Source organism: Tinamus guttatus, unplaced genomic scaffold (genome assembly GCF_059628265.1).
Source record: "Tinamus guttatus ecotype Peru unplaced genomic scaffold, ASM5962826v1 Tinamus_guttatus_pri_ptg001189l, whole genome shotgun sequence".
In the NCBI taxonomy this organism is placed as follows: domain Eukaryota; kingdom Metazoa; phylum Chordata; class Aves; order Tinamiformes; family Tinamidae; genus Tinamus; species Tinamus guttatus.
Window position 1 is genome coordinate 9,637 of NW_028289723.1, and position 27,004 is coordinate 36,640.

At 67.2% G+C, this 27,004-nt stretch overlaps 1 protein-coding gene and 1 long non-coding RNA gene across 2 annotated transcripts; one reads left to right on the forward strand and one right to left on the reverse strand.

Moving 5' to 3' along the window:
* The first annotated feature begins 15,406 nt into the window (after positions 1–15,406).
* LOC148590637 (proline-rich AKT1 substrate 1-like) lies at positions 15,407–22,695 on the forward strand. Its single transcript, XM_088538801.1, has 5 exons — positions 15,407–15,667; positions 16,605–16,611; positions 18,679–18,753; positions 21,635–21,768; positions 22,588–22,695. Exons 1-5 carry the CDS (start codon positions 15,407–15,409, stop codon positions 22,693–22,695), a joined length of 585 nt encoding a protein of 194 aa, XP_088394927.1.
* A 1,543-nt stretch (positions 22,696–24,238) lies between these two features.
* On the reverse strand, positions 24,239–26,154 carry LOC148590638 (uncharacterized). The gene is made up of 2 exons (XR_015914279.1): positions 26,043–26,154; positions 24,239–24,312 (listed from the first exon to the last, which is right to left on the reverse strand). It is a non-coding gene; the product is annotated as an uncharacterized LOC148590638 (long non-coding RNA).
* Positions 26,155–27,004: the final 850 nt, after the last annotated feature.

Genomic DNA, 27,004 nt, shown 5'->3' on the forward strand with positions numbered 1-27,004 from the left:
CCTCAGAACCCCAGGACCCCCTCAAGGGACCCCCAAATCCCCTCCCCAGCCCCAGGGACCCCCCAAATCTGCCCCCAAGCCCCCAGATACCCCTCAAGGGACCCCCCAATTCGCCCCCAGACCCCCAGGGACCCCCTCAAGGACTCCCCGATTCCCCCTCAGAACCCCAGGACCCCCTCAAGGGACCCCCCAATTCCCGCCCCAGACCCCCAAGGACCCCCCCAATTCCCCCCCAGACCCCCAGGGACCCCCTCAAGACTCCCCAATTCCCCCTCAGAACCCCAGGACCCCCTCAAGGACCCCCCAATTCCCCCCCAGACCCCCAAGGACCCCCCAATTCCCCCCACACCCCCAGATACCCCTCAAGGGACCCCCCAATTCCCCCTCAGAACCCCAGGACCCCCTCAAGGGACCCCCCAATTTCACCCCCCAGACCCCCAAGGACCCCCCAATTCCCCCCCAGACCCCCAGGGACCCCCTCAAGGACTCCCCAATTCCCCCTCAGAACCCCAGGACCCCCTCAAGGGACCCCCCAATTCCACCCCCCAGACCCCCAAGGACCCCCAATTCCCCCCCAGACCCCCAGGGACCCCCTCAAGGACTCCCCAATTCCCCCTCAGAACCCCAGGACCCCCTCAAGGGACCCCCCAATTCCCCCTCCAGACCCCCAAGGACCCCCCAATTCCCCCCCAGACCCCCAGGGACCCCCCTCAAGGGACCCCCCAATTCCCCCCCACACCCCCAGATACCCCTCAAGGGACCCCCCAATTCCCCCTCAGACCCCCAGGACCCCCTCAAGGGACCCCCCAATTCCCCCCCACACCCCCAGATTCCCCCCGGGACCCCCCCGGGACCCCCCCCTCACCCAGGTCGAAGTTGTACATGCAGTAGGTGGTCAGGACGTCCCGCAGAAGGGCCCGCGCGGGGGGGGGCAGCGCCGCGGCCCCCCGGGACATGTCCCGCTCTGGGGGGGGGGGGAGTGACGTCACCGCGGGGGGGGGGGCACAAGGTGACGTCACCGCGAGGCAGCGGGGACACAGTGACGTCACCGGGGGGGGGGCAGCGCCGCGGCCCCCCGGGACATGTCCCGCTCTGGGGGGGGGGCAATGACGTCACCGCGGGGGGGGCATAGTGAGGTCACCCCGGGGAGGGGGACACAAGGTGACGTCATCGCGGGGCTGGGGAGCGACACGAGGTGACGTCACCGTTGGCAGGAGGCAGCACCACAGCCCCCCATGACACGTCCCGCTCTGGGGGGGGGCAGTGATGTCACCGCGGGGGGGGGGGACACAGGGACCCCCCCATGACATGTCCTGCTCTGGGGGGGGGACACAAGGTGACATCACCACGGGGGGGGGACAGGGACCCCCTGTGACATGTCCCTCTTAGGGGCGGGGGGGGCCAGTGACGTCACCGCGGGGAGGGGCAGACACAGTGATGTCATCACGGGGGGACACAGTGACATCACTGCAGAAAGGAAGGCAGCGATGTCACCGGGGGGGGACACAGTGACATCATCCCATGACCGCCGAGGGAGGGCAGTGACGTCACCCACGGGGGGGGGAACGCGGTGATGTCACCACAAGGGGAGGGCAGTGATGTCACCCTGGGGGGAGGGCCGTGACGTCAGCACGGGGGGGAGAGCAGTGATGTCACCATGTGGGGGGGGGCGGAGCGCAGTGACGTCACTGCAGGGGGAGAGCACTGACGTCACGGCCGGGGGAGAGCCGTGACGTCACCACAGGAGGAGGGCAGTGACGTCACCATGGGGGGGGGGAAGGGCAGTGACGTCATCGCGGGGGGGGAAACGCGGTGATGTCACCACAGGGGGAGGGCAGTGACGTCACCACGGGGGGGGGGGGGAACGCAGTGATGTCACCGCGAGGGGAGGGCAGTGACGTCACCCCGGGGGGGCCGCGGTGACGTCGCGGTGACGTCGCGGTGACGTCGCTCTCACCCAGGCGGCTCCGGTAGCGCCGCAGGGGCCGGTTCCGCCGCTGCTGCCCCGGGCTCAGCGAGAGCCACTGCAGCTTCATGCGCCCGTAGTCGGCCCTGCGGCACCGCGGCACCATGTCACCATGTCACCGTGTCACCGTGTCCCCATGCCCCCTTTCTCCCCATGTCCCCATGTCCCTCCATGTCCCCCATGTCTCCCTGTTTCCTCATGTCCCCCCATGTTCCTCCATGTCCCCATATCCCTGTCCCCCCCACGTCCCTCCAAATCCTCTCATGTCCTCACGTCCTCCATGTCCCCCCTGTCCCCCCATGTCCCCGTTCCCCCATGTCCCCTCATGTCCCCATGCCCCTCTGTGTCCCTCATGTCCCCTTATGTTCCCCTATCCCCCCCCATAACCCTCCATGTCCACTCATGTCCCCATGTGCCCCCATGTCCCCCTGTCCCCCCATGTCCCTTCATGCCACCATATCCCCATGTCCCCCTGTCCCTCCATGTGCCCCCTGCCCCGCAATGGCCCCCCATATCCTCATGTACCCCCATATCCCCATGTCCCCTCATGTCCCCCCTGTTCCCCCATGTCCCTCCATGTCCCCCCATGTCCCCCCATGTCCCCCATGTCCCCCCATGTCCCCCATGTCCCATGTCCCCCATATCCCCCCATGTCCCCATGTCCCCATGCCCCCCATGTCCCATGTCCCCCATATCCCCCATGTCCCCCCATGTCCCCCATATCCCCCATGTCCCCCATGTCTCCCCATGTCCCCATGTCCCCCATATCCCCCCCATGTCCCCATGTCCCCCAAGTCCCCCATGTCCCTCCATGTCCACCCATGTCCCCAGGTCCCCCCATGTCCTCTCATGTCCCCATGTCCCCTCCATGTCCCTCCATGTCCCTCTATGTCCCTCCATGTCCCCATGTCCCCCCATGTCCCCCATGTCCCCCACGTCCCCCCATGTCCCCCATGTCCCCCCATGTCCCCATGTCCCTCCATGACCCCATGTCCCCCCATGTCCCCATGTCCCCCCATGTCCCCCATGTCTCCCCATGTCCCCATGTCCCCCATATCCCCCCATGTCCCCATGTCCCTCCATATCCCCCCATGTCCCCATGTCCCCCCATGTCCCCCCATGTCCCCATGTCCCCCATATCCCCCCATCCCCCCATGTCCCCCCATGTCCCCCATGTCCCCATGTCCCCCATGTCCCCATGTCCCTCCATGTCCCCCCATGTCCCCATGTCCCCATATCCCCCCTTGTCCCCCATGTCCCCCATGTCCCCCATGTCCCCCCATGTCCCCCATGTCCCCTCACCGCCGCTGTCGCTCCCGGGTGGCCTCGTCGCCGTCGCTGCCCCCCCAGGGCCGCAGCCCCAGGAGCCGCCACCAGCCCCGGGGCCGGGCGGCCTCGCTCAGGCCCTGCCGGGGGCGGGGCCACCTCAGGACACGCCCCCCCGGCCCAAAGACCCGCCCCCAGAACCCCTTTAAAAGGACGTAGCCCCTTTAAAAGAACCTGATTTCTCTAAGGAAGCCCCGCCCCCTTATAGGGATCCCCCTAGCCCCGCCCACACACAAGAGGCTCCGCCCAGCTGTAGCCCCCCAGGGCAAAGCCCCACCCATTATGAGACCACGCCCCCATTTGAAGCCCCGCCCCCACCTTCGGTCCCACCCACCCCCCGGGGGTCTCTGCTGAGTGACCCCTCCCCTCCCTTTGATAGCCCCGCCCCCTCAAAAGGCCACGCCCCGCTCACTAGACCCCACCCCTGCAGGCCCCACCCCCGCCATCAGCATATTTCCCGTTTAAGCCCCGCCCCCGCCCTCCCGCAAGCCCCGCCCTCCCGCAAGCCCCGCCCCCGCCCCACCTGCAGACCCCGCCCCCTCAAGCCCCGCCCCCCGCGGGCCCCGCCCTCACCCCGCGGAACAGCCGCCATCGCAGCCCCAGGGGGTCCCGGACCCGCCCATCCGCGTCCAGGCTCCGCCCCCACTCGGCCTCCGTCACCGGCGGCCCGCGGGGGGGGCGGGGCCGGGGGCCCAGGCGCACCTGGAGAGGGAGGAGCCAGTCTGGCCCCGCCCCCTTGGCAATTGCCCCGCCCCTCCATGCCGCGCCCCTCCCACTCTCCCCGTGCCCCTCCCACCCCCTTGACCCCGCCCCCTCTGAAGCTCTTGCTCCTCCCACCTACACCCCGCCCCTCCCGGGCCACGCCCACCCTTCCTGGCCCTGCCCCTCCCACCAGCTTCGGCCCCGCCCCCTTCTCACTGCCCCCCCTCCCCTCTTTGGCCCCGCCTACTGGGGCTTGGCCCTGCCCCCAGCCCCACCCCATCCTGCTGGCCCCGCCCTTTCTCACTACCCCGGCCCCCTCCCCTCTTTGGCTCCACCTACTGGGACGTGGCCCCGCCCCCAGCCCCGCCCCATCCCACTGGCCCCGCCCCTTCTCAACGTCCTGGCCCCGCCCCTCTGCCAGCCGATCCCGCCCCCTCCAGCCTGGCCCCCCCCCTTGCCCCCCCGCCTCGTGCTTGGCCCCGCCCCCTCCCCCATTTGCCCCGCCCCCTTTGGCCCCGCCCACTCACGCAGCTGATGACCTCGAACGGTGGCTCCGCCTCCTCGCTGGGGGCGGGGCCTCGCGGCCCCCCCAGGAGCTGCCCCACCCGCGAGAGCCCCCCCAGGGTGGCGGCGTAGGGGGCCTGGAGCAGCCGCTGGGGGGGGGGTCCGGGAATGTCCCCAATGTCCCCACGGGGTCACCAGGGTCCCCAATGTCCCCATGGAGCCCCCCAATGTCCCCACGGGGTCCCCAGGGTCCCCAATGTCCCCACGGGGTCCCCAGGGTCCCCACGGGGTCCCCGATGTCCCCACGGGGTCACCAGGGCCCCAATGTCCCCACGGGGTCCCCCAATGTCCCCACGGGGTCCCCGATGTCCCCACAGAGCCCCCCAATGTCCCCACGGGGTCCCCAGGGTCCCCAATGTCCCCACGGGGTCCCCAATGTCCCCATGGAGTCCCCAATGTCCCCACGGGGTCACCAGGGTCCCCAATGTCCCCATGGAGCCCCCCAATGTCCCCACGGGGTCCCCGATGTCCCCACGGGGTCACCAGGGTCCCCAATGTCCCCACGGAGCCCCCAATGTCCCCACGGGGTCCTCAGGGTCCCCGATGTCGCCACGGAGCCCCCCAATGTCCCCACGGGGTCCCCAATGTCCCCACCGGGTCCCCAGGGTCCCCGATGTCCCCACGGGGCCCCGGTGTCCGGGTTCCCCCTCCCGTGGGGTCCCCAATGTCCCCAGATGTCCCCAAGGTCCTCGATGTCCCCACGGGGTCCCCAAGGTCCCCACGAGGTCCCCGATGTCCCCGCGGGGTCACTAGGGTCCCCAATGTCCCCACAGGGTCCCCAATGTCCCCAGGGTCCCAGGTATCCCCAATGTCCCCAGGGTCCCGGGTGTCCCCAGGTGTTCCCAATGGCCCCGATGTCCCCAGGTGTCCCCCAGATCCCGCGTGTCCCCAGGGTCCCCGATGTCCCCAGGTGTCCCTGGGGTCTCCGATGTCCCCAGGTGTCCCCGATGTCCCCACAGTCGCTGATGTCCTGATGTCCCCAAGTGTCCCCGATGTCCCCAGGGTCCCGGGTGTCCCCAGGTGTCCCCGATGTCCCCAGGTGTCCCCCAGATCCCGGGTGTCCCCAGGTGTCCCCAATGTCCCCAAGTGTCCCCGATGTCCCCAGGGTCCCCGATGTCCCCAGGTGTCCCCCAGATCCTGGGTGTCCCCAGGTGTCCCCGATGTCCCCAGAGTCCCGGCTGTCCCCAGGTATCCCCAATGTCCCCAGGATCCTGGGTATCCCCGATGTCCCCAGGGTCCCCGATGTCCCCAGGTGTCCCCCAGGGTCCCGGCTGTCCCCCGGTGTCCCCGATGTCCCCAGGTGTCCCCAATGTCCCCAGAGTCCCGGCTGTCCCCAGGGTCCCGGTATCCCCGATGTCCCCAGGATCCCGGGTGTCCCCAAGTGTCCCCGATGTCCCCAGGTGTCCCCAATGTCCCCAGGTGTCCCCAATGTCCCCAATGTCACTCACGGTGACGAGGCCGGGGCCGGGCTCGCCCGGGGGGGGGGATCCGGGGGGCAGCACCAGGAGCAGCCGGGGGTCCCGGGGGGACCTGGGGGGGGGAGGTGGCCGTGTCACCCCCCATGTCCCCCCCGTGTCCCCAATGTCCCCCCCAGGCTGCTCCATGTCCCCCATGCCCCCCCCCGTGTCCCCAATGTCCCCCCTGTCCCCCCATATCCCCCATGTCCCCCCCATATCCCTCATGTCCCCCACGTCCCCCATGTCCCCCCAATGTCCCCATGTCCTGGTGTCCCCCGCAATGTCCCCAGTATCCCCAATGTCCCCATGTCCCCCCAAATCCCCCCGTCCCCCTGTGTCCCCATGTCCCCCATATCCTCCCTGTCCCCCCATATCCCCATGTCCCCACCATGTCCCCCATGTCTCCCATGTCCCCCCGTGCCCATGTCCCCCGCCTCCCCCATATCCCCATGTCCCCCCAATGTCCCCGATGTCCCCATGTCCCTCCATATCCCCATATCCCCCGTGTCCCCATGTCACCTCCAAAGTCGCCAATGTCCCCAATGTCCCTCCATGTCCCAAATGTCCCCCTTGTCCCCATGTCCCCACTGTCCCCAATGTCCCCATTGTCCCCCATTGTCCCCAATGTCCCCATATCCCCCATTGTCCCCATTATCCCCATTGTCCCCAATGTCCCCCATGTCCCCCATGTCCCCATTATCCCCATTGTCCCCAATGTCCCCATTGTCCCCATGTCCCCCCCGTGTCCCCATTGTCCCCGTTGTCCCCATTGTCCCCATATCCCCCATTGTCCCCATTGTCCCCAATGTCCCCCCATTGTCCCCATTGTCCCATACGGCTCCATCCTCAGTGTCTCTCTCAGCCGTCGCAGCAGCCCCCGCGCCCCCCCATGTCCCCATTGTCCCCAATGTCCCCCCAATGTCCCCATTGTCCCCAATGTCCCCCATGTCCCCAATGTCCCCAATGTCCCCATTGTCCCCAATGTCCCCCATGTCCCCAATGTCCCCATTGTCCCCATTGTCCCCTCATTGTCCCCATTGTCCCATACGGCTCCATCCTCAGCGTCTCCCGCAGCCGTCGCAGCAGCCCCCGCGCCCCCCCATGTCCCCAATGTCCCCATATCCCCCATTGTCCCCAATGTCCCCATTGTCCCCAATGTCCCCACATCCCCCATTATCCCCAATGTCCCCATTGTCCCCAATGTCCCCCATGTCCCCAATGTCCCCATATCCCCCAATGTCCCCAATGTCCCCATTATCCCCATTGTCCCCATTGTCCCCCATGTCCCCAATGTCCCCATTGTCCCCATTGTCCCATACGGCTCCATCCTCAGTGTCTCTCTCAGCCGTCGCAGCAGCCCCCGCGCCCCCCGTGTCCCCATTGTCCCCAATGTCCCCATTGTCCCCCATATCCCCATTGTCTCTATGTCCCCCCTGTGTCCCCAATGTCCCCATTGTCCCCATTGTCCCCATGTCCCCCCATTGTCCCCATTGTCCCCATTGTCCCCTACGGCTCCATCCTCAGTGTCTCCCTCAGCCGTCGCAGCAGCCCCCGCGCCCCCCATGTCCCCAATGTCCCCATATCCCCCATTGTCCCCATTATCCCCAATGTCCCCATTGTCCCCAATGTCCCCATTATCCCCATTGTCCCCAATGTCCCCATTGTCCCCATTGTCCCCTACGGCTCCATCCTCAGTGTCTCCCGCAGCCGTCGCAGCAGCCCCCGCGCCCCCCCCCGCGGGAAGTGCAGGGCGGGGGGGCAGGGCCCCCCCCCGGGCAGCAGCAGCAGGAAGGGGGGGCCGCGGGGGGGGCGGCCCCGGCGCACGGCCCCCACCGAGGACAGGGCCACCCGGAAGGGCCCGGGGGGGGCGCGGGGACCTGGGGGGGGGGGGGACACGGAGCTGCCACCTGCCCCGGGTGGCACCGGGGCCCCCCGGGTCGCACAATGTCCCCCAATGTCCCCCCATGTCCCCCCATGTCCCCCTGTCCCTCCATGTCCCCCATATCCTCCCATGTCCCTTCATGTCCCCCAATGTCCCATGTCCCCCCATGTCCCTCCATGTCCCCCATGTCCCCCCATGTCCCTCCATGTCCCCCATATCCTCCATGTCCCCCCATGTGCCCCCATGTCCCCATGTCCCTCCATGTCCCCCATATCCCCCCATGTCCCTCCATGTCCCCCATATCCCCCCATGTCCCTCCATGTCCCCCATATCCTCCATGTCCCCCCATGTCCCCCCATGTCCCTCCATGTCCCCCATATCCTCCATGTCCCCCCATGTCCCCCCATGTCCCCATGTCCCTCCATGTCCCCCATATCCCCCCATGTCCCTTCATGTCCCCCAATGTCCCATGTCCCCCCATGTCCCTCCATGTCCCCCATGTCCCCCCATGTCCCTCCATGTCCCCCATATCCTCCATGTCCCCCCATGTCCCCCCATGTCCCTCCATGTCCCCCCGTGTCCCCCCAAGTCCCCCCATATCCTCCATGTCCCCCCATGTCCCCCCATGTCCCTCCATGTCCCCCCGTGTCCCCCCATGTCCATGTCCCCCAATGTCCTCTCATGTCGCTCCATGTCCCTCCATGTCCCTCTATATCCCCCTGTTCCTCCATCGTGTCCCCCCATGTCCCCATGTCCCCCCACGTCCCCCCATATCCCCCCATGTCCTCATATCCCTGTATCCCCCCCACATCGCCATGTCCCCATATTCCCCCACGTCCCCATGTCCCCCCATGTCCCCCCATGTCCCCTCCATGTCCCCATGTCCCCCCATATCCCCCCCTGTCCCCCCATGTCCCCCCATGTCCCCATATCCCCCCCATGTCCCCATATCCCCATGTCCCCACGTCCCCATGTCCCCCCATGCCCCCCCATGTCCTCATATCTCCCCATGTCCCCATGAGCCCTGTGTCCCCCCATGTCCCCATGTCCCCATGTCCCCATATCCCCCCATGTCCCCATATTCCCCCATGCCTCCCCATGTCCCCATGCCCCCCCATATCCCCCCATGTCCCCATGTCCCCCCATGTCCCCACATATCCCCCCGTGTCCCCATGTCCCCCCATGTCCCCACGTCCCCCCATGTCCCCCCATATCCCCCCGTGTCCCCATGTCCCCCCATGTCCCCACGTCCCCCCATATCCCCCCATGCCCTCCCATGTCCCCCCCATGTCCCCCTGTGTCCCCATGTCCCCCCGTGTCCCCGCGTCCCCATGTCCCCATATCCCCCCATGTCCCCCCATGTCCCCGTGTCCCCCCATGTCCCCCCATGTCCCCATGTCCCGCATCCCCATGTCCCCGTGTCCCCATATCCCCCCGTGTCCCCATGTTCCCATGTCCCCATGTCCCCCTATGCCCCCCATGTTCCCATGTCCCCATATCCCCCCATGTCCCCATGTCGCCCCGTGTCCCCATGTCCCCATATCCCCCCATGCCCTCCCATGTCCCCCCCATGTCCCCCCATCCCCATGTCCCCCCGTGTCCCCATGTCCCCCCATGTCCCCATGTCCCCATATCCCCCCATGCCCTCCCATGTCCCCCCCATGTCCCCCCGTCCCCATGTCCCCCCGTGTCCCCATGTCCCCCCATGTCCCCATGTCCCCACGTCCCCCCATATCCCCCCCTGTCCCCCCATGTCCCCCCTGTCCCGGTACCGGGGGGCGGCTGCAGCCGGGGGGCGCTGACCACGGCCCAGTCGGGTTCGTAGCCGGGGTCCAGCAGCTCCGCGACGGCCTCGGCCCCGTCGTCATCGTCACCGTCCTCGTCCCCGGTGTCACCTCCCGCTGCCACCCCCTGCGAGGGGACGGGGACGGGGGGGTTATGGACTGGGGGGGCAGATGGGGGTCCTGGGGGAGCAGATGGGGGTCCTGGGGGGCAGTTATGGGCCCAGAGGGGCAGATGTGGTCCGGGGGGGGGCAGTTATGGGCCTGGGGGGCAGTTGGGGGTCCCATAGGGCAGTTGTGGGTTCCATAGGGCAGTTGTGGGTCCCATGGGGCAGTTGTGGCCCTGGGGGGGCAGTTGTGGGTCCCATGGGGCAGTTGTGGATCCCAGGGGGCAGTTATGGGTCCCAGGAGGCAGTTGGGGGTCTCAGGGGGGGCAGTTGTGGGTCCCATGGGGCAGTTGTAGATCCCATGGGGCAGTTGTGGGTCCCATGGGGCAGTTGTGGGTCCCAGGGGGGGCAGTTATGGGTCCCAGGGGGCAGTTGCGGGTCCCGGGGGGCAGTTGGGGGTCCCAGGGGGCAGTTGTGGGTCCCGTGGGGCAGTTGGGGGTCCCGTGGGGGGTAGTTGTGGGTCCCGTGGGGCAGTTTTGGGTCCCATGGGGCAGTTGTGGGTCCCAGGGGGCAGTTGGGGGTCCCGTGGGGCAGTTGTGGGTCCCATGGGGTAGTTATGGGTCCCAAGGGGGGCAGTTGTGGGTCCCGTGGGGCAGTTGTGGGTCCCATGGGGCAGTTGGGGGTCCCGTGGGGCAGTTGGGGGTCCCGGCTCTCACCGTGTCCCCGGGCGGCTCCAGCGGCTCCCACTGCAGCGTCACCTCCCCGGCCTGCGGAGCGGGACGGACCGGGATGAATACGGAAAAATATGGACCGGGATGGGGGAATATGGAAAAATATGGACGGGGATGGACCGGGATGGGGGAATACGGAAAAATATGGACCGGGATGGAGGAATATGGAAAAATATGGACGGGGATGGAGGAATACGGAAAAATATGGACCGGGATGGACCGGGATGGGGGAATATGGAAAAATACGGACTGGGACGGGCGAATATGGACCGGGATGGACTGGGATGGAGGAATACCGAAAAATATGGACCGGGATGGACCGGGATGGGGGAATATGGAAAAATATGGACCGGGATGGACCAGGATGGGGGAATATAGAAAAATACGGACCGGGATGGGGGGATATGGACCGAGATGGGGAAATATGGAAAAATATGGACCGGGATGGGGGAATACGGAGAAATATGGACCAGGATGGGGGCATATGGACCGGGATGGAGGAATATGGAGCAATATGGACCAGGATGAAGCAATAGGGATTGGGACCAGGTAGACTGGGATGGACCGGAATGGACCAGAACAGAGCAATACGGACCGGGATGGAGCGATATGGACCGGAACAGACCAGCATGGAGCAATATGGACCGGGATGGAGCAATATGGACTGGGGTAGAGAAATTTGGCCCAGGAAGGACTGCCATGGACCAGAACAGAGGAATATGGACCGGGATGGAGGAATATGGACTGGAATAGACCAGCATGGAGCAATATGGACTGGGATGGAGAAATACGGACCGGGATGCAGAAATATGGACCAAGTGGACTGGGATGGACCAGAACAGAGGAACATGGACCACGGTGCACCAGGATAGAGCAATATGGACCGGGATAGAGAAATATGGACCAGGTGGACTGGGATGGACTGGGACGGACCAGAACAGACCAGAAAAGAGAAATATGGACCGGGATGGAGCGGGATGGACCGGAATGGACCAGGATGGAACAGGATAAGGCAGGATGAACCAGGATGGAGCAATATGGACCAGGATGGAGCAATATGGACTGGCATGGAGAAATATGGACCAGCTGGACCGGGATGGAGAAATACGGAGCAATATGGACCAGGATGGAGCAGGATAAAGCAGGATAGACCAGGATGAAGCAATAGGGACCAAGACAGACCGAGATGGACCGGGATAAACCAGAACAGAGCAACACGGACCGGTATGGACCAATACGGACCAATATGGACCAGTGCGCAGCAGTACTGATTATTTGGGGACATTTTAGACCATTTTGGTCCATACGGGGCCCATTAGGACCAGCCGGGGCCCAACCCGGTTTGGGCGGGGCCAGAGCGGTTGCCCCCACTCCAGGCCCAGAGGCCCCGCCCCCTCGCGAGGCCCCGCCCCCTCCCGAGACCCCGCCCCCAAGAGCTCCCTCCTCCCCTTGTGCGGCCCCGCCCCCAAGAGGCTCCGCCCCCCCGTGGGCCGCGCCCCGCGAGGCCCCGCCCCCGGAAGCCCCGCCCCCCGGAAGTCCCACCTTGCTGAGCAGCCGCACCACGCCCGGGATTGGCTCCGCGGGGCTCCAGGGGCGGAGCCTGCGCGGGTGGACACAGACCCCGCCCTGCTCGAACAGCACCTGGGGACACGGGGGGGACATTGGGGACACGGCGGGGTCAGGGGTCACGGCGCCCCGCCCCCTCCCCGGCCCCGCCCCCCCGGCCCCTCACCCGCTCCCCCTCCTCCTCCGCCATCCTCCTGCCGGCCGCTTCCGCCAACAAACGCGCACGTCACTTCCCGCGCCCGCCCCTTCCGGGTGCTGCGCGGTGACGTCGCTGAGCGCGCCGCGGGGCGGCGCCGCGTGGGAGGCGGGAGGCGCCATGTTGGTTCCGGGCGGCGCCATGTTGGTACCGGGCGGCGCCATATTGGTGCCAGGCGCTGTCACGTTGGTGCCGGGCAGCGCCATGTTGGAGGCGGGCGGCGCCATGTTGGTACCCGGCGGCGCCATATTGGTGCCGGGCGCCGCCATGTAGTTACCGGGCGCCATCACGTTGGTGCCGTACGGCGCCATGTTGGACGCGGGCGGCGCCATGTTGGCACCGGGCGGCGCCATATTGGTGCCGGGCGCCGTCACGTTGGTGCCGTGCGGCGCCATGTTGGAGGCGGGCAGGGGCGGGGCCGCCGCCGCTCGCGCTCTCTCTCTCTCTCTCTCCCGGCTCCCCCCCGGTGGGGCGAGAGGTCAAAGGTCGCGGCGCGACGTCACGACGGCGCCGGGACCGGGGGGGAGGGGGGGGCGGCGCGGAGCGACGCGGAGCCGCCGCGAAGGTAACGGGGGGGGGCGGGGGGGCCCCGGGACCCGCCCCCTTCCCCCTCCCCCCCCCCCCCGAGGGTCCCCCCCGATCCGGGTCCCCCCCGTGTCCCCTCCCCAAGGGCCCCCCCGGCCCCGTGTCCCTTGGGATCTCCCGTTCCCCCCTGGTCCCTAAAGGGCCCCGGTGTCCCCTGGGTCCCCTGTGTCCCCTCACCCCATGGTCCCCAATGTCCCCTGGGTCCCCCTCACTCAATGGTGCCCAATGTCCCCAGTGTCCCCTGTCCCCAAAGGTCCCGGGTGTCCCTTGGTCCCCGTGTCCCCTCACCCCATGGTCCCCAATGTCCCCTGATCCAAAGGTCCCTTGGGTCCCCCGTGTCCCCTCACCCCATGGTCCCCAGTGTCACCCAAAGGTCCCTGGTGTTCCCTGGGTCCCCATTGTCCCCTCACCCCATGGTCCCCAGTGTCCCCTGGGTCCCCGGTGTCCCCTGGGTCCCCGATGTCCCTTGGGTCCCCAGTGTCCCCGCATCCAATGGTCCCCAATGTCCCCTGGCCCCAAAGGTCCCGGGTGTCCCCGATGTCCCCTGTGTCCTCTCACCCCATGGTCCCCAATGTCCCCAGTGTCCCCTGATCCAAAGGTCCCGGGTGTCCCCGATGTCCCCTGTGTCCCCTCACCCAAAGGTCCCCAATGTCCCCAGTGTCCCCTGATCCAAAGGTCCCTGGTGTCTCCTGTGTCCCCGATGTCCCTTGGGTCCCCCATGTCCCTTCACCCAATGGTCCCCAGTGTCACCCCAAAGGTCTCGGGTGTCCCTTGGTCCCTGTTGTCCCCTATGTCCCCTCACCCCATGGTCCCCAATGTCCCCAGTGTCCCCTGGCACCGAAGGTTCCGGGTGTCCCCTGGTCCCTGTGTCACCCCATGGTCCCCAATGTCCCCTGGGTCCCCTCACCCAAAGGTCCCCGATGTCCCCTGGCCCTGGTGTCCCCTGGGTTCCCGGTGTCCCCTGGTCCCCAATGTCCCCAGCGTCCCCTGACCCAATGGTCCCCAATGTCCCCTGGCCCCAAAGGTCCCAGGTGTCCCCAATGTCCCCTGGGTCCCCGGTGTCCCCTGGCCCCAAAGGTCCCAGGTGTCCCCGATGTCCCCTGGGTCCCCCGTGTCCCCTCACCCAAAGGTCCCCAATGTCCCCTGGCCCCAAAGGTCCCAGGTGTCCCCTGTGTCCCCCGTGTCCCCTCAGCCAATGGTCCCTGTGTCACCCCATAGTCCCCAATGTCCCCAGTGTCCCCTGGCCCCGGTGTTGTCCCCCCCCCGGTGTCCCCTGTGCCTGTCCCCAGGGTCCCCCTGGCTCCAGGTCACCCCATGTCCCCTTAGGGTCCCCACGGTGGGTGGCCCCTGTCCCCAAGGGATCCCCCCCCCCCCCCGGGAAGGTCCCCACGTGTCCCCAGGGCCACCCGGGGGTGTCCGGCCCCCCAGTGACGCCCCCGTTTGTCCCCAGGGACCGTCCTCGTCGGTCACCAAGTGACCCCCCCACCCCGCAGTGTCCCCATTGTCCCCACCGTGTCCCCACGGTGTCCCCATTGTCCCCACGGTGTCCCCATCCCCTTGCTGTCCCCCCTGTCCCCCCAGTGTCCCTGTTGATCCCTGCTGTCCCCTTGCTGTCCCCCCTGTCCCTACAGTGTCCCCTCATTGTCCCCATTGACCCCCCTGTGTCCCCCTGTCCCCTCATTGTCCCCCTGTCCCCTCATTGATCCCCACTGTCCCCCGTGTCCCCCCTGATCCCCCCATCGGTCCCCTGTGTCCCCCCGTTGATCCCCCCCGTGTCCTCCCCGTGTCCCCCCGTGTCCCCATTGATCCCCATTGATCCCCCCGTGTCCCCTCATTGTCCCCGTGTCCCCCCGTTGATCCCCTGTCCCCCGTGTCCCCCCATTGATCCCCATTGATCCCCCGTGTCCCCATTGATCCCCATTGATCCCCATTGATCCCGTGTCCCCATTGATCCCCCCTGTCCCCATTGATCCCCATTGATCCCCCGTGTCCCCATTGATCCACGTTGATCCTCATTGATCCCCCCTGTCCCCATTGATCCCCATTGATCCCCATTGATCCCCCCTGTCCCCATTGATCCACGTTGATCCTCATTGATCCCTCGTGTCCCCATTGATCCCGTGTCCCCATTGATCCCCATTGATCCCCATTGATCCCTCGTGTCCCCATTGATCCCGTGTCCCCATTGATCCCCATTGATCCCCATTGATCCCGTGTCCCCATTGATCCCCATTGATCCCCATTGATCCCCATTGATCCCCCGTGTCCCCATTGATCCCCATTGATCCCCATTGATCCCCCGTGTCCCCCCTCGTGTCCCCATTGATCCCGTGTCCCCATTGATCCCCATTGATCCCCCCATTGATCCCCATTGATCCCGTGTCCCCATTGATCCCCATTGATCCCCATTGATCCCCCGTGTCCCCATTGATCCCCATTGATCCCCATTGATCCCCATTGATCCCCCCGTGTCCCCATTGATCCCCATTGATCCCCATTGATCCCCATTGATCCCCCCGTGTCCCCCCGTTGACCCCTCCCGGATGTCGCAGCGGGGGGCGTGGCCCGCGCTGGTGGCGGCCGCCGAGCACTTCCGGGCCGCGTCCGGGGCGGACGTGGTGCTGCTGGCGGCGTGGGCGGGGCCGGGGGGCGTGGCCTACGCGCACCACGGGGCGGGGCCTCTGGGCGCCGCCGCGCGCCGCTACCTGCGTCACATCGTGGCCGCCCACCGCGCTGACGTCACCGCCGACGTCACCGAGGACGCCCCCCCCGCCGCCGACGCCGCCGCCGACGTCGCCGCTGAGGTCGCCGCTGACGTCACCGCTGACGTCACGCCCCCCCCGCCGCCGCCGCCCCCCCCCGGCCCAGGCGGCGCCGCCGCCGCAGCGAGGGGGGGGGAGGGGGGGCCGTGAGGAGCCCCCGCCCGGGGGACGGGGCCGGTGAGGGGGGGCGGGGGGTAATTGGGGGGGGTAATTAAGGGTTGGGGGTAATTAGCGGTCTGGGGGGGTCATTAGGGTCTGGGGGGGTAATTAGGGGTGGGGGGTCGTTAAGGGTTGGGGGTAATTAACGGTCTGGGGCGGGAATTAGGGTTTGGGGGGGTAATTAGGGGGGTCATTAAGGGTTGGGGGTAATTAATGGTCTAGGGGGGGAAATTAGGGTCTGGGGGGGGTAATTAGGGGGGTCATTAAGGGTTGGGGGTAATTAATGGTCTGGGGGGGTCATTAGGGTCTGGGGGGGTAATTAGGGGGGTCATTAAGGGTTGGGGGTAATTAATGGTCTGGGGGGGTCATTAGGGTCTGGGGGGTAATTAGGGTCATTAAGGGTTGGGGGTAATTAATGGTTTGGGGGGGTCATTAGGGTCTGGGGGGGGTAATTGGGGTCATTAAGGGTTGGGGGTAATTAATGGTCTGGGGGGGTCATTAGGGTCTGGGGGGGTAATTAGGGGTGGGGGTCATTAAGGGTTGGGGGTAATTAATGGTCTGGGTGGGAATTAGGGTCTGGGGGGGTAATTAGGGGTGGGGGGTCATTAAGGGTTGGGGGTAATTAATGATCTGGGGGGGTCATTAGGGTCTGGGGGGGTAATTGGGGTCATTAAGGGGTGGGGGTAATTAATGGTTTGGGGGGGTCATTAGGGTCTGGGGGGGTAATTAGGGGTGGGGGTCATTAAGGGTCTTGGGGGGTCATTAGGGTCTGGGGGTCATTAAGGGTCTGGGGGTAATTGAGGGTCTGGGGTTTCATTAGGGTTGGGGTAATTAAGGGTCTGGGGGGTCTTGGGATCATTAGGGGGTTGGGGGGTCATTAGGGTTGGGGGTAATTAAGGTTTGGGGGTAATTAAGGGTTTGGGGGTCATTAGGGTTGGGGGGTCCTTGGGGGGCCCTTGTGGCATTGGGGGGGGTTGGGGACATCTTGGAGTTTGGGGGGACATTGGGGGGTTCAGGGGGACATCGGGGTGTTTGGGGGGACACGGGGGGACAGGGGGGACATTGGGGCTTTTGGGGGGGACATTGGGGACATTGGGGTGTTTGGGGGGGACATTGGGGTGTCCAGGGGGACACAGGGGACATTAGGGTGTTCGAGGGGACATGGGGGGGCAGGGGGGGCATTGGGGAGTTTGGGGGGGGCATTGGGGGGTTCAGGGGGACATCGGGGTGTTTGGGGGGACACGGGGGACATTGGGGAGTTTGGGGGGACATTGGGGAGTTTGGGGGGGGCATTGGGGTTTTTGGGGGGACACGGGGGACATTGGGGAGTTTGGGGGGACATTGGGGTGTTCAAGGGGACGTTGGGGTGTTTGGGGGGACATGGGGGGACACGAGGGACATTGGGGTGTTTGGGGGGACATTGGGGTGTTTGGGGGGGACATTGGGTTTTTGGGGGGACATTGGGGACATTGGAGTGTTCGGGGGGACATTGGGGTGTTTGGGAGGACATGGGGGGACACGAGGGACATTGGGGTGTTTGGGGGGGACATTGGGTTTTTGGGGGGACATTGGGGTGTTCGGGGGGACATTGGGGTGTTTGGGGGGGACATTGGGGTTTTTGGGGGGACATTGGGGACATTGGGGTGTTCGGGGGGACATTGGGGGACACGAGGGACATTGGGGTGTTTGGGGGGGACATTGGGTTTTTGGGGGGACATTGGGGACATTGGGGTGTTCGGGGGGACATTGGGGTGTTCAGGGGGACATTTGGTTTTTGGGGGGACATGGGGGACATTGGGGTGTTCAGGGGGACATTGGGGTGTTTGGGGGGGACATTGGGGACATTGGGGAGTTTGGGGGGACATTGGGGTGTTCAAGGGGACGTTGGGGTGTTTGGGGGGACATGGGGGGACACGAGGGACATTGGGGTGTTTGGGGGGGACATTGGGTTTTTGGGGGGACATGGGGGACATTGGGGTGTTTGGGGGGACATGGGGGGACACAAGGGACATTGGGGTGTTTGGGGGGGACATTGGGGTGTTTGGGGGGACATGGGAGACACGAGGGACATTGGGGTGTTCGGGGGGACATTGGGGTGTTTGGGGGGACATGGGGGTGTTTGGGGGGGACATTGGGTTTTTGGGGGGACATTGGGGACATTGGGGAGTTTGGGGGGACATTGGGGTGTTCAAGGGGACATTGGGGTTTTTGGGAGGACATTGGGGACATTGGGGAGTTTGGGGGGACATTGGGGTGTTCAAGGGGACATTGGGTTTTTGGGGGGACATTGGGGACATTGGGGTGTTCGGGGGGACATTGGGGTGTTCAAGGGGACATTGGGGTGTTTGGGGGGACATGGGGGACATTGGGGTGTTCAGGGGGACATTGGGGTTTTTGGGGGGACACGGGGGACATTGGGGTGTTTGGGGGGACATTGGGGTGTTTGGGAGGACATGGGGGGACACGAGGGACATTGGGGTGTTTGGGGGGGACATTGGGTTTTTGGGGGGACATTGGGGTGTTTGGGGGGACATTGGGGTTTTTGGGGGGACATGGGGGACATTGGGGTGTTTGGGGGGACATGGGGGTGTTTGGGGGGGACATTGGGGTTTTTGGGGGGACATGGGGGACATTGGGGTGTTCGGGGGGGACATTGGGGTGTTTGGGGGGGACATTGGGGTTTTTGGGGGGACACGGGGGACATTGGGGTGTTCGGGGGGACATTGGGGAGTTTGGGGGGACATTGGGGTGTTCAAGGGGACATTGGGTTTTTGGGGGGACATGGGGGACATTGGGGTGTTCAGGGGGACATTGGGGTGTTTGGGGGGGACATGGGGGTGTTGGGGACGCCGGTGCCACCCCCTGTCCCCCCCCTGTCCCCCCCCTGTCCCCAGGGCTCTTCCTCATGGACGAGGACTCCCCGGGCAGCGAGGACGATCCCTGCGAGTCGGAGCCCGAGAGCCCGGACGGTGCGGGGGGACATGGGGACATTGGGGACACGGGGGGACATTGGGGACATTGGGGACACGGGGGGACATGGGGGACATGGGGGGATATGGGGACATTGGGGACATGGGGGGACATGAGGGGACATTGGGGACATGGGGGACATCGGGGACATTGGGGACACGGGGGGACATGGGGGACACGGGGGGACATGGGGGACACTGGGGACATGGGGGGACATGGGGGACATTGGGGACATGGGGGACATGGGGACATTTGGGACGTTGGGGGACGGGGGGACATGGGGGGACATCGGGGACATTGGGGACACGGGGGGACATGGGGGACACGGGGGGACATGGGGGACATTGGGGACATGGGGGACATTGGGGACATGGACATCGGGGACATTGGGGACATTGGGGACACGGGGGGACATGGGGGACACTGGGGGGACATGGGGGACATTGGGGGACGGGGGGACATGGGGGGACATGAGGGGACATTGGGGACATTGGGGACACGGGGAGACACGGGGAGACACGGGGGGACATGGGGACATTGGGGACATTGGGGACATTGGGGGGACCTGGGGACATGGGGGGACATTGGGGACATGGGGACACGGGGGGACATGGGGACATCGGGGACATCGGGGACATGGGGGGACATGGGGGGACATGGGGGACATAGGGACATTGGGGACATTGGGGGGACCTGGGGACATGGGGGGACATTGGGGACATTGGGACACGGGGGGACATGGGGGACATTGGGGACACGGGGGGACATGGGGGGACATGGGGACATTGGGGACATCGTGGACATTGGGGACATTGGGGATACAGGGGGACACTGGGGACATGGGGGACATTGGGGACATTGGGGATACAGGGGGACACTGGGGACATGGGGGGACATTGGGAACAGAGGACATTGGGGACATGGGGGACATGGGGGACACAGGGGGACATTGGGGACATTGGGGACATTGGGGACACAGGACATGGGGGACATTGGGGACATAGGGGGACATTGGGGACATGGGATATGTGGTCCCTTCTCTGTGCTTCCCTGTGGCCACGTTGGGGACACAGTGACACCTTGGGGACGCTTTGGGGACACACTGGGGACCCCCCGATGACACGGGTGTCCCTGCAGAGGGCAGTGGCCTGGACGAGGTGGCCTTGAGGGGACACCCTGGGGACACAGTGACACCGTGGGGACACACTGGGGACCCCTGGGGATGCCTTGGGGACACAGTGGCACCTTGGGGACACAGTGACACATTGAGGACACAGTGACACCTTGGGGACACTTTGAGGACCCTTGGGGACACCCTGGGGTCACAGTGACACCTTGGGGACATCCTGGGGACACATTGGGGACACAGCGACACATTGGGGATGTCTTGGGACGCCTTGGGGACAGCTTGGGGACACCTTGGGGACGCAGGGACACCTTGGGGTCACACTGGGGACCCCTGGGGACACCTTGGGGACACAGGGACACTTTGGGGACACCTTGGTGACACCCTAGGGACACTTTGGTGACCTGGCTGTCGCCGCAGAGGGCAGTGGCCCGGACGAGGTGGCCCTGGGGGGGACACATTGGGGACACCTTGGGGACACCCTGGGGTCACAGTGACACCTTGGGGACACTCTGGGGACACCCTGGGGACCTCTTGGAGACACGTTGGTGACAGGGCTGTCCCCACAGAGGCAGTGGGCCAAACGAGGTAGCTTTGTGGGGACACCTTGGGGACACAGTGACACATTGGGGTCACACTGGGGACTCCTGGGGACACCTTGGGGACATCCTGGGGTCACAGTGACACACTGGGGACACAGTGACACTCTGGGGACACCTTGGGACAACCTGGGGACACAGTGACCCCTTGGGGACACTTTGGGGACACGTTGGTGTCAGGGTGTCACGCTGGTGACAGAGCTGTCCCTGCAGAGGGCAGCGGCCCCGACGAGGTGGCTCTGGGGGGGACCCATTGGGGACACCTTCCCTGGGGACACCTTGGGGACACCCTGGGGACACGTTGGTGACAGGGCTGTCCCCGCAGAGGGCAGCGGCCCCGACGAGGTGGCCGCGGTGGCCCTGGGGGAGGACACATTGGGGACACCCTGGGGACACAGTGACACCCTGGGGACCCCTTGGGGACACTTTGGGGACACTTTGGTGACCCGGCTGTCCCCGCAGAGGGCAGCGGCCCGGACGAGGTGGCTCTAGGGGGACACATTGGGGACACCTTGGGGACACCCTAGGGTCACAGTGACACACTGGGGACACAGTGACACCCTGGGGACCCCTTGGGGACACCCTGGGGACACAGTGACAGCTTGGGGACACTTTGGGGACACTCTGGGGACACAGTGACACCCTGGGGACCCCTTGGGGACACCCTGGGGACCCCTTGGTGACCCGGCTGTCCCCGCAGAGGGCAGCGGCCCCGATGAGGTGGCCCTGGGGGAGGACACCTTGGGGACACCCTGGGGTCACAGTGACACCCTGGGGACCCCTTGGGGACACAGGGACCCCTTGGGGACCCCTTGGTGACACTTTGGGGACCCCTTGGTGACAGGGCCGTCCCCGCAGAGGGCAGCAGCCCCGACGAGGTGGCCACGGTGGCCCTGGGGGGGGACACATTGGGGACACCTTGGGGACACCCTGGGGTCACAGTGACACCCCGGGGACACCCTGGGGACCCCTTGGGGACACTCTGGGGACCCCTTGGTGACCCGTCTGTCCCCGCAGAGGGCAGCGGCCCGGACGAGGTGGCCCTGGGGGGGACACATTGGGGACCCCTTGGGGACACAGTGAAACCCTGGGGACCCCTTGGTGACACCTTGGGGACACCCTGGGGACCCCTTGGTGACCCGGCTGTCCCCGCAGAGGGCAGCGGCCCCGACGAGGTGGCCGCGGTGGCCGCGGGGCCGCCCTGCGCCCGCTCCCTGCCCGTCTCGGTGCCCGTGTGGGGCTTCCGGCCGGGCAGCGACACCCGCTCGTCCGACGAGGACGGCGGAAAGGTGGGGCAGGGGCTATGGGGCGGGGGGGCTATGGGGAGGGGGGGGGCGCTATGGGGCGGGGGGGGCTATGGGGCAGGGGGGCGCTATGGGGCAGGAGCTATGGGGCAGGGGGGCGCTATGGGGCGGGGTGCTATGGGGCGGGGGGGCTATGGGGCGGGGCGCTATGGGGCGGGGGGGCGCTATGGGGTGGGGGGCGCGCTATGGGGCGGGGGGGCGCTATGGGGCAGAGGGGGCGCTATGGGGCAGGGGGAGGCGCTATGGGGCGGGGGGCTATGGGGCAGGGGGGCGCTATGGGGCAGGGGATCTATGGGGCTGGGGGGTGCTATGGGGCAGGGGGGGCACTATGGGGCGGGGAGCTATGGGGCTGGGGGGATCTATGGGGCAGGGGGGCTATGGGGCAGGGGAGCTATGGGGCGGGGAGCTATTTGGGGTCTCCAGGGGGTATTTGGAGGGTATTTGGAGGTACTTGGGGGGTATTTGGGGTCTCCAGGGGATACTTGGGGGGGTATTTGGGGTCTCTGGGGGTATTTGGGGGTACTTGGGGGGTATTTGGGGTCTCCAGGGGGTATTTGGAGGGTATTTGGGGGTACTTGGAGGGTATTTGGGGTCTCCAGGGGGTATTTGGGATCTCCGGGGGGTACTTGGGGGGGTATTTGGGGGTCTCCAGGGGTATTTGGGGGTATTTGGGGGTACTTGGGGGGTATTCGGGGTCTCCAGGGGTATTTTGGGGTATTTGGGGGTACTTGGGGGGTATTCGGGGTCTCCGGGGGCGCAGGGGGGCGGTCCCGGCCCCCCCCTCTGACCCCGCCCCCTCCCCAGCGCCCCTCCCCCGACCTGGAGCGGATCGGCGGCCGCATGAGGGCGCTGGCGCTGCGGGGGGGCGGGGACAGCCTGGGGGAGCGGCCGCGGGGCACCGCCCCCCCGTGACCCCGCCCCCCGGAGCCCCGCCCACCCGAGACTCCACCCCCCGGAGCCCCGCCCACCCGGGAATCCGCCCTCCTGGAGCCCCGCCCGCCGGAGACTCCGCCCCCGTGACCCCGCCCCCCGGGACTCCGCCCCCCGGAGCCCCGCCCACCCGTGACCCGGCCCACCGGGACTCCGCCCCCCCTGGAGCCCCGCCCACCTCTGACTCCCCCCACCTCTGACTCCACCCCCCCGGGAAACTCCGCCCCCTGCCCGCGGAGCCGCCAGGCCCCGCCCCCCATGACTCCGCCCCCCCCACCAAATCACTCGGGGGGGGAGGGGGAACCCGGAAACCCCCCCCGAGGGGGGCCCCAAATGCCCCTCCCATTGGGGGGGGGCACCTAACCCCCCCCAACCCCTGGGGGCGGGGCTAATAGTGCGGGGGGGGGCCAAAGCCAATGAGGGGGCGGGGTCTGCCATGACGCCCCGCCCCCCAATTATAACGGGGGGGGTCTCCCCCACTCTAACACTACAGCGGGGGGCGGGGCCAAGTGTCTTATGGGGCGGGGCCCAAATCCCGCGCAAAAGCGGGGCCCCGCCCCCTTTTGGGGGTCTCCCCCCCGCCCCCCAATCAGCTGCGGGGCCGCGGCCCCTCCCCCTTTTGTATCGGATGCGGGGGCGGGGCCAGCCGCCAGGCCACGCCCCCTTCTCTATTTTTTTGTCCAAAGACGGGTGGGGCTCGCCAAGCCCCGCCCCTCGGGGGCGCCGCGGCCAATAAACGGCGCCGACTTTTACCAGCCCGCGGGGAGCCGCGTCCTGATTGGACGAGAGGCCGGGGGGGGGGGGGGTTCGGAGCCGCCTCCTGATTGGACGAGAGGCCAGGCGGGGGGGGGGGGGCGGTTCGGAGCCGCCTCCTGATTGGACGAGAAGCGGCGCGGGGGGGGGGGGGGGGGCGCGCGGCTCCCACGTGGGGCTGGGGGGGGGCTCTTAAAGGGGCCGCGCCCGAGCGGGGCCCGGGGGGTGTCACGAGTTGCTCGTGCTCAGCTGGAACCCCCCAAAAACGGAGCAGAATTGGGGGCAAAAATGCGTTTATTGGGGGCGGGGGGGCGGGGTCTGCGAAGCTTTTATGGGGGGGGTCTCTGGGGGGGGAGATGGAGGTTCATGGGGGGGATGGGGGGTCCATAAGGGGGTGTATGGGGGGAATGAGGGGGTCTATGGAGGGGGATAAGGAGGGTCCATGGGGGGGCTCCATGGGGGGGGTCTCCATGGGGGGGGGGTCTCCATGGGGGGGGTCCATGGGGGGGGGTCTCCATGGGGGGGTCTTTGGGGGGGGTCTCCATGGGGGGGGGTCCATGGGGGGGTCTTTGGGGGGGTCCATGGGGGGGTCTCCATGGGGGGGGGGGTCCATGGGGGTGTCTCCATGGGGGGGGGTCATGGGGGGTCTCCATGGGGGGGTCTCCATGGGGTCTCCATGGGGGGGGGGTCTCCATGGGGGGTCTCCATGGGGGGTCTCCATGGGGGGGGGTCTCCATGGGGGGTCTCCATGGGGGGGTCTCTCTGCTCCCCCCCCTACGCCTGCATCACTGGTCGGGATTTCTCGGCCTCCAGACAGACCCCGGAGCCGGCGAAGCCGGTGCCACCCTGGGGGGGGGACGGGGGGGGGGACAGGGACAGTGAGGGGGGGCCAGAGACCCCCCGGGAACAGAGACACCCCCCAAGACCCCCCCCCCGTTCCCCTGTCCCCCCCCCCCGGTCCCTTGTGGACCCCCCCATCCCCCTGGGGACCCCCCCGTCCCCCCCCCAGGTCCCTTGGGGACACCCTGGGGACCCCCCAACCCCCCCCCATTCCCCTGGGGACCCCCCTGTCCCCTTAGGACCCCCCCATCCCCTTGAGGACCCCCCCGTCCCCCCCCAGGACCCTTGGGGACACCCTGGGGACCCCCCCAACCCCCCCCCCATCCCCTTGGGGACCCTCCTGTCCCCTTGGGGCCCCCTCCATTCACTTGGGGATCCCCCTGTGTCCCCCTCGTCCCCTTGGGGACACTCTGGGGCTCCCGTGTCCCCTATGGGGACCCCCCTGTCCCCCTCTGTCCCTGTGTCCCCCCCGTCTCCCCCGTCCCCCTGGGGACCCCCCCGCCCCCTTGGGGACACCCCTGTCCCCCCCCATGTCCCCCCATCCCCTTGGGGACACTCTGGGGTCCCCCCATGTCCCCCCCCCCATGTCCCCATGTCCCTTGTCCCCCCCCGTGCCCCCCCCATGTCCCCGCACCCTCTGCAGGACGATGATGTCCCCGTCCGTGAGGGCCCCCCCGTCCCCTTGGGGACACCTCTGTCCCCGTGTCCCCTCCATGTCCCCCCCCGTGTCCCCGTGTCCCCCCCATGTCCCCATGTCCCCCCCATGTCCCCCCCGTGTCCCCCCCGCACCCCCTGCAGGACAATGATGTCCCCGTCCCCTTGGGGACACCCCTGTCCCCGTGTCCCTCTGTCCCCTTGGGGACACTCTGGGGTCCCCCCATGTCCCCATGTCCCCCCCGTGTCCCCTGTCCCCATGTCCCCCCCGTGTCCCCTGTCCCCGTATCCCCCCCAAGTCCCCCCCGTGTCCCCCCTATGTCCCCCCATGTCCCCATGTCCCCTTGTCCCCTCCCGTCCCCCTGTGTCCCCCCCATGTCCCCGCACCCTCTGCAGGACGATGATGTCCCCGTCCCCTTCGTGACACCCCCGTCCCCTTGGGGACACCCCTGTCCCCGTGTCCCCCCCGTGTCCCCGTGTCCCCCCCATGTCCCCATGTCCCCGCACCCTCTGCAGGACGATGATGTCCCTGTCCCCTTCGTGACACCCCCGTCCCCTTGGGGACACCCCTGTCCCCGTGTCCCCCCCGTGTCCCCGTGTCCCCCCCATGTCCCCATGTCCCCGCACCCTCTGCAGGACGATGATGTCCCCGTCCCCTTGGGGACACCCCTGTCCCCGTGTCCCCCCCGTCCCCTTGGGGACACTCTGGGGTCCCCCCATGTCCCCCCCCCATGTCCCCATGTCTCCCCCGTGTCCCCCCCGCACCCTCTGCAGGACGATGATGTCCCCGTCCCCTTGGGGACACCCCTGTCCCCCCCCGTGTCCCCCCGTCCCCTTGGGGACACTCTGGGGTCCCCCCCCATCCCCATGTCCCCCCCGTGTCCCTGCACCCTCTGCAGGACGATGATGTCCCCGTCCCCCTGGGGACCCCCCCCACCCCCTTGGGGACACTCTGGGGCTCCCATGTCCCCGTGTCCCCCCCATGTCCCTATGTCCCCATGTCCCCCCCGTGTCCCCCCCATGTCCCCATGTCCCCCCCTTGTCCCCCCCCGTGTCCCCCCCGTGTCCCCATGTCCCCGCACCCTCTGCAGGACGATGATGTCCCCGTCCGTGAGGGTGGCCCCGGTCAGCGGGTCCCGCATGTCCCTGCGGATCAGGCGCTCGACGGCCGCCATTGTCACCACGGCCCCCCTGGGGACAACCCGGTGTCACCAAGGGAGGGTGACACCAAGGGGAGACCCCATAGGGACACGGGGACACGGCCATTGTCACCACGGCCCCCCTGGGGACAACCCGGTGTCACCAAGGGGGGGTGGCACCAAGGGGGGACCCCATAGGGACATGGCCAACGTCACCACCGCTCCCCTGGGGACAACCGAGTGTGTCACCAAGGGGGGGTGACACCAAGGGGGGGGACACAGGGACACAGGGACACGGCCATTGTCACCACGGCCCCCCTGGGGACAACCTGTGTGTCACCAAGGGAGGGACACCAAGGGAGGGGACACGGGGACACGGCCATTGTCACCACGGCCCCCCTGGGGACAACCCGGTGTCACCAAGGGAGGGACACCAAGGGAGGGGACACGGGGACACGGCCACCAGCGTCACCACCGCCCCCCTGGGGACAACCTGTGTGTCACCAAGGGGGGGTGACACCAAGGAGGGACCCCATAGGGACACAGGGACACGGCCATTGTCACCACGGCCCCCCTGGGGACAACCTGTGTGTCACCAAGAGGGGGTGACACCAAGGGGGGGACCCCATAGGGACATGGCCAATGTCACCATGGCCCCCCTGGGGACAACCCGGTGTCACCAAGGGAGGGGACACCAAGGAAGGGGACATGGGGACACAGCCGCCATTGTCACCACAGCCCCCCTGGGGACAACCCAGTGTCACCAAGGGAGGGGACACCAAGGGAGGGGACACGGGGACATGGCCACCAGCGTCACCACCACCCCCCTGGGGACAACCTGTGTGTCACCAAGGGGGGGGTGACACCAAGGGAGGGGACACGGCCGCCATTGTCACCACGGCCCC